Raw genomic sequence first — 2858 nt, 5'->3', positions numbered from 1 at the left:
GTGATTAGTGTTATCAAATTCTTGTATATACCAGGGGACTAGTGCTATGCATGCTTGATACTCGGACTTGTATGTGAAGAGTGACGAAATGCAACAATATATGCTGCTAAGCACTGGTGATCGAGTACTGAACAAATGCTGAATTTGAAGCAAGTTTGTAAATCGCAACATTTTATAAGACCTCTGAATAATTGTAGTAGTATAACTTCGTAACAAATTGTTGTTAGCCAAATGATTGTTCAGTTAAAACTAGAAACACACACAAATTTCGTTTGCAAGGAATAGTAATTGCCCAATCTTCTTGTTGACTGGATTACAAATGATGAATTTTTTTGTTTGTTAAAACAAGCACCCTAAACAAGAAGTTTGTGATGCCCACACCATAAGAATAAAGAATTAAGAGTCCCAGATGGGGCCGAATGCTGGAATTCCTGCACCTTTGCATGCATCAACGACGTCTCGGCTTCCTTCAGGATTGCTTGTGACGATAACCACTTGAGCTCCCCACTTTTTAACAGCATCAATACTCATCTGTGACACGTTAGGACGACCTAATACTGCAGTGTCATGCACTATGACCTTTTCTTTTGGAAATCCGCTTACCGCTTCTTTTATTTCTTTTCCGAAGTTTTGCTCAATCCCCTTGGCAACCCACAATATGCACACATCGGCCGAGCTGGGCTGCAGGAGGAATGACAAAAATACACATATGCCTGACCCTGTTGCTACCAATAATACTCGGTCGTACATGTTGACAAGATAGGGCAGGCCTGCAAAGTGCACCTGTCGGACCCATAGGTGGCTTGGTGGTTTAGAAACCAAGGATTTGGTGAAGTCACCAACAGCACCAGCAAGCATCATGTGGTCTTTTTCCCCGTCGGATATGATCCCAAAGGCGTGCCACTCAGACAATGGAGACGGACTGATTCTTCCTAATATCCCAGCTTTCACCCCGCCCTCGAACTTGATAATGGAAGCATGGCCAGAAGGGGCACTGACCTTAACTGGAACTCTTCTTACTGTCACCCAGGGCAGGATTATTACTATAGTGATGGTTAAGGTGAACCAGAATTCTTGTGCTTTTATAAACCTTGAGAAGCGTAGATTATCGTATGATTTTGAAATTGGGTCATAGGAGAGGGTGAGGATAATAAATGCCCATAAGAGAGCAAGTGCTGTCCATCCTGCAAAGCGATGGGTTCGCTCAAAAATGTTGTGATGCAAATGTCGAACGAGAGGAAACGCAGCTAAGGAGGACAAGCAAAGCAGAGATAGAATACTTGAAGCAACTGCAATGATTCCAGAAGATGTGTTGTCTCTGTCTTTAAGAGTCAGAACAAGTGAATACACAAGCCAAATTATTGAAGAAACACCACAACCACTGTGTATCCCCCCAAGGCACTGCAAAAAAGAAGTGGTTGCAGTCTTTAGTGGGAGAGGTACCCATGACCTACCCAACACCTTCACTGCCAACCAGAAGACAACACGTAACATGGCTTCACTTCGACAGAGAGTCAAGGCTAGTATGTTACCAATGGAGAAAAGAGTTGCTCTGTTCTTAGCATATGGGAAAGACCCAGTTGCTGCAAGAACCAGACAAATCAGATTTATAGCCAAGCAAACTACAAAGAGTCTCTTGTAGACAGTGAACAAGCCTTGATCCAGAAGTATTACCGATAGCCTTGATTCCCTCGGCTTAGCTACCTTGGGTGGTAGCTCTCTTCTACTAGGAACATGAGCTACTTGCTCTTGTTGCTCAAGATCAGTATTGCTTTCTTCGTCTTCATCTCCTTCAATTACGCTCGTAACAAAGTCATCTTCATCATCGTCATTGGCAAGATCACAAAAATGGCTACTTGGTCGACTCATGGACCGTTGAATCCCATCAGACATTATGGGAAATACTTTGAAAGAACTTTTTTTGTTCCATGGAAGCCAAATCTTCTGTCCATATTGAGGCGACTCATCTTGAGTGGGAACTTCGATGGCAAATGGACTACACCCTCGAGGTTGAATCTCAAAAGGCACTCCTCGACAACTCGAAAACCTCCCTAGCTTCTCCATTGCGGACGGCTATTTCTCTAGCTAGTATATAATGCAAGAAAATCACAAGAACAAATAGCTAGGTGAAGGAAGAACTCAAAGAGTGAGTGTTGGTCTTTATGATTACGCTGCATACCACATTGGGTTTTTATAAGCCTCTTGAAGTCAAAATAAATGATATAGAAATATCAAAGTCTACAAGGTAAGACTAGGACAAATACTTAATTCCAATAGTTTTTACTAGATGTAACTAACTAACTGGCTCCATAGTCCCTACCGTACCACAATTAGAAATACAATTGTGGTTTAACCAATTATCATATATATTTGAAATTAATTAAATGCATGCATATCCAAGTCTGCATGGTACGACTAAGCTAAGGACAAATACTTGATTCCAAATTTAACCATATGTAACTAAACATCTCTTACTGCTTCATATAATTAAGCGATAATTAAGTATGTTGTTAAGTTGGAAAACTGCAGATTTCATTTAATTAGTTTATATATGTCCAGAACATTAGCTGCAGAACGCATCTTATGTGTTTATATTACAGAAGGCAAATGTGCATTTGGAAATGCAATTGTGGTTTCACCATTTGTGCTTCTGAGGATTAATCATCTTTCTTTTAACGAACACTGGAAGTCTGGAACACTTGAAGCATACGCGTTTTTGTAAAAAGAAAAGGAGTTGAACGCTTCAAACTTTCAAAGTAGTGGACGAAATTTGCAAAAGGACAAACTTCTTGCTCTTTTTTAAGATCGATCAAGGCCATTCCAATTGCATTGGTCACTCGGTCCGACAACCCGCAATC

General features: G+C 40.8%; 1 protein-coding gene across 1 annotated transcript; it reads right to left on the bottom strand.

Moving 5' to 3' along the window:
- Window positions 1-217: 217 nt before the first annotated feature.
- LOC147476904 (adenylate-forming reductase 03009-like) lies at window positions 218-2167 on the bottom strand. The gene has a single exon (XM_086584598.1). The coding sequence runs from the start codon at window positions 2062-2064 to the stop codon at window positions 397-399; it is 1668 nt and encodes a 555-aa protein (XP_086440724.1). The 5' UTR covers window positions 2065-2167; the 3' UTR covers window positions 218-396.
- Window positions 2168-2858: the final 691 nt, after the last annotated feature.

The sequence above is a fragment of the Coptis chinensis genome, chromosome 9, assembly GCF_015680905.1.
Source record: "Coptis chinensis isolate HL-2020 chromosome 9, ASM1568090v1, whole genome shotgun sequence".
In the NCBI taxonomy this organism is placed as follows: Eukaryota; Viridiplantae; Streptophyta; class Magnoliopsida; order Ranunculales; family Ranunculaceae; genus Coptis; species Coptis chinensis.
The sequence above is the reverse complement of the archived record's forward strand: the minus strand, read 5'-3'. Positions and strand labels throughout refer to the sequence as shown.

What these genes read in the sequence shown, in the direction of transcription:
- LOC147476904 (XM_086584598.1), bottom strand. Translation starts at nt 2,064, where the DNA reads ATGGAGAAGCTAGGGAGGTTTTCGAGTTGTCGAGGAGTGCCTTTTGAG.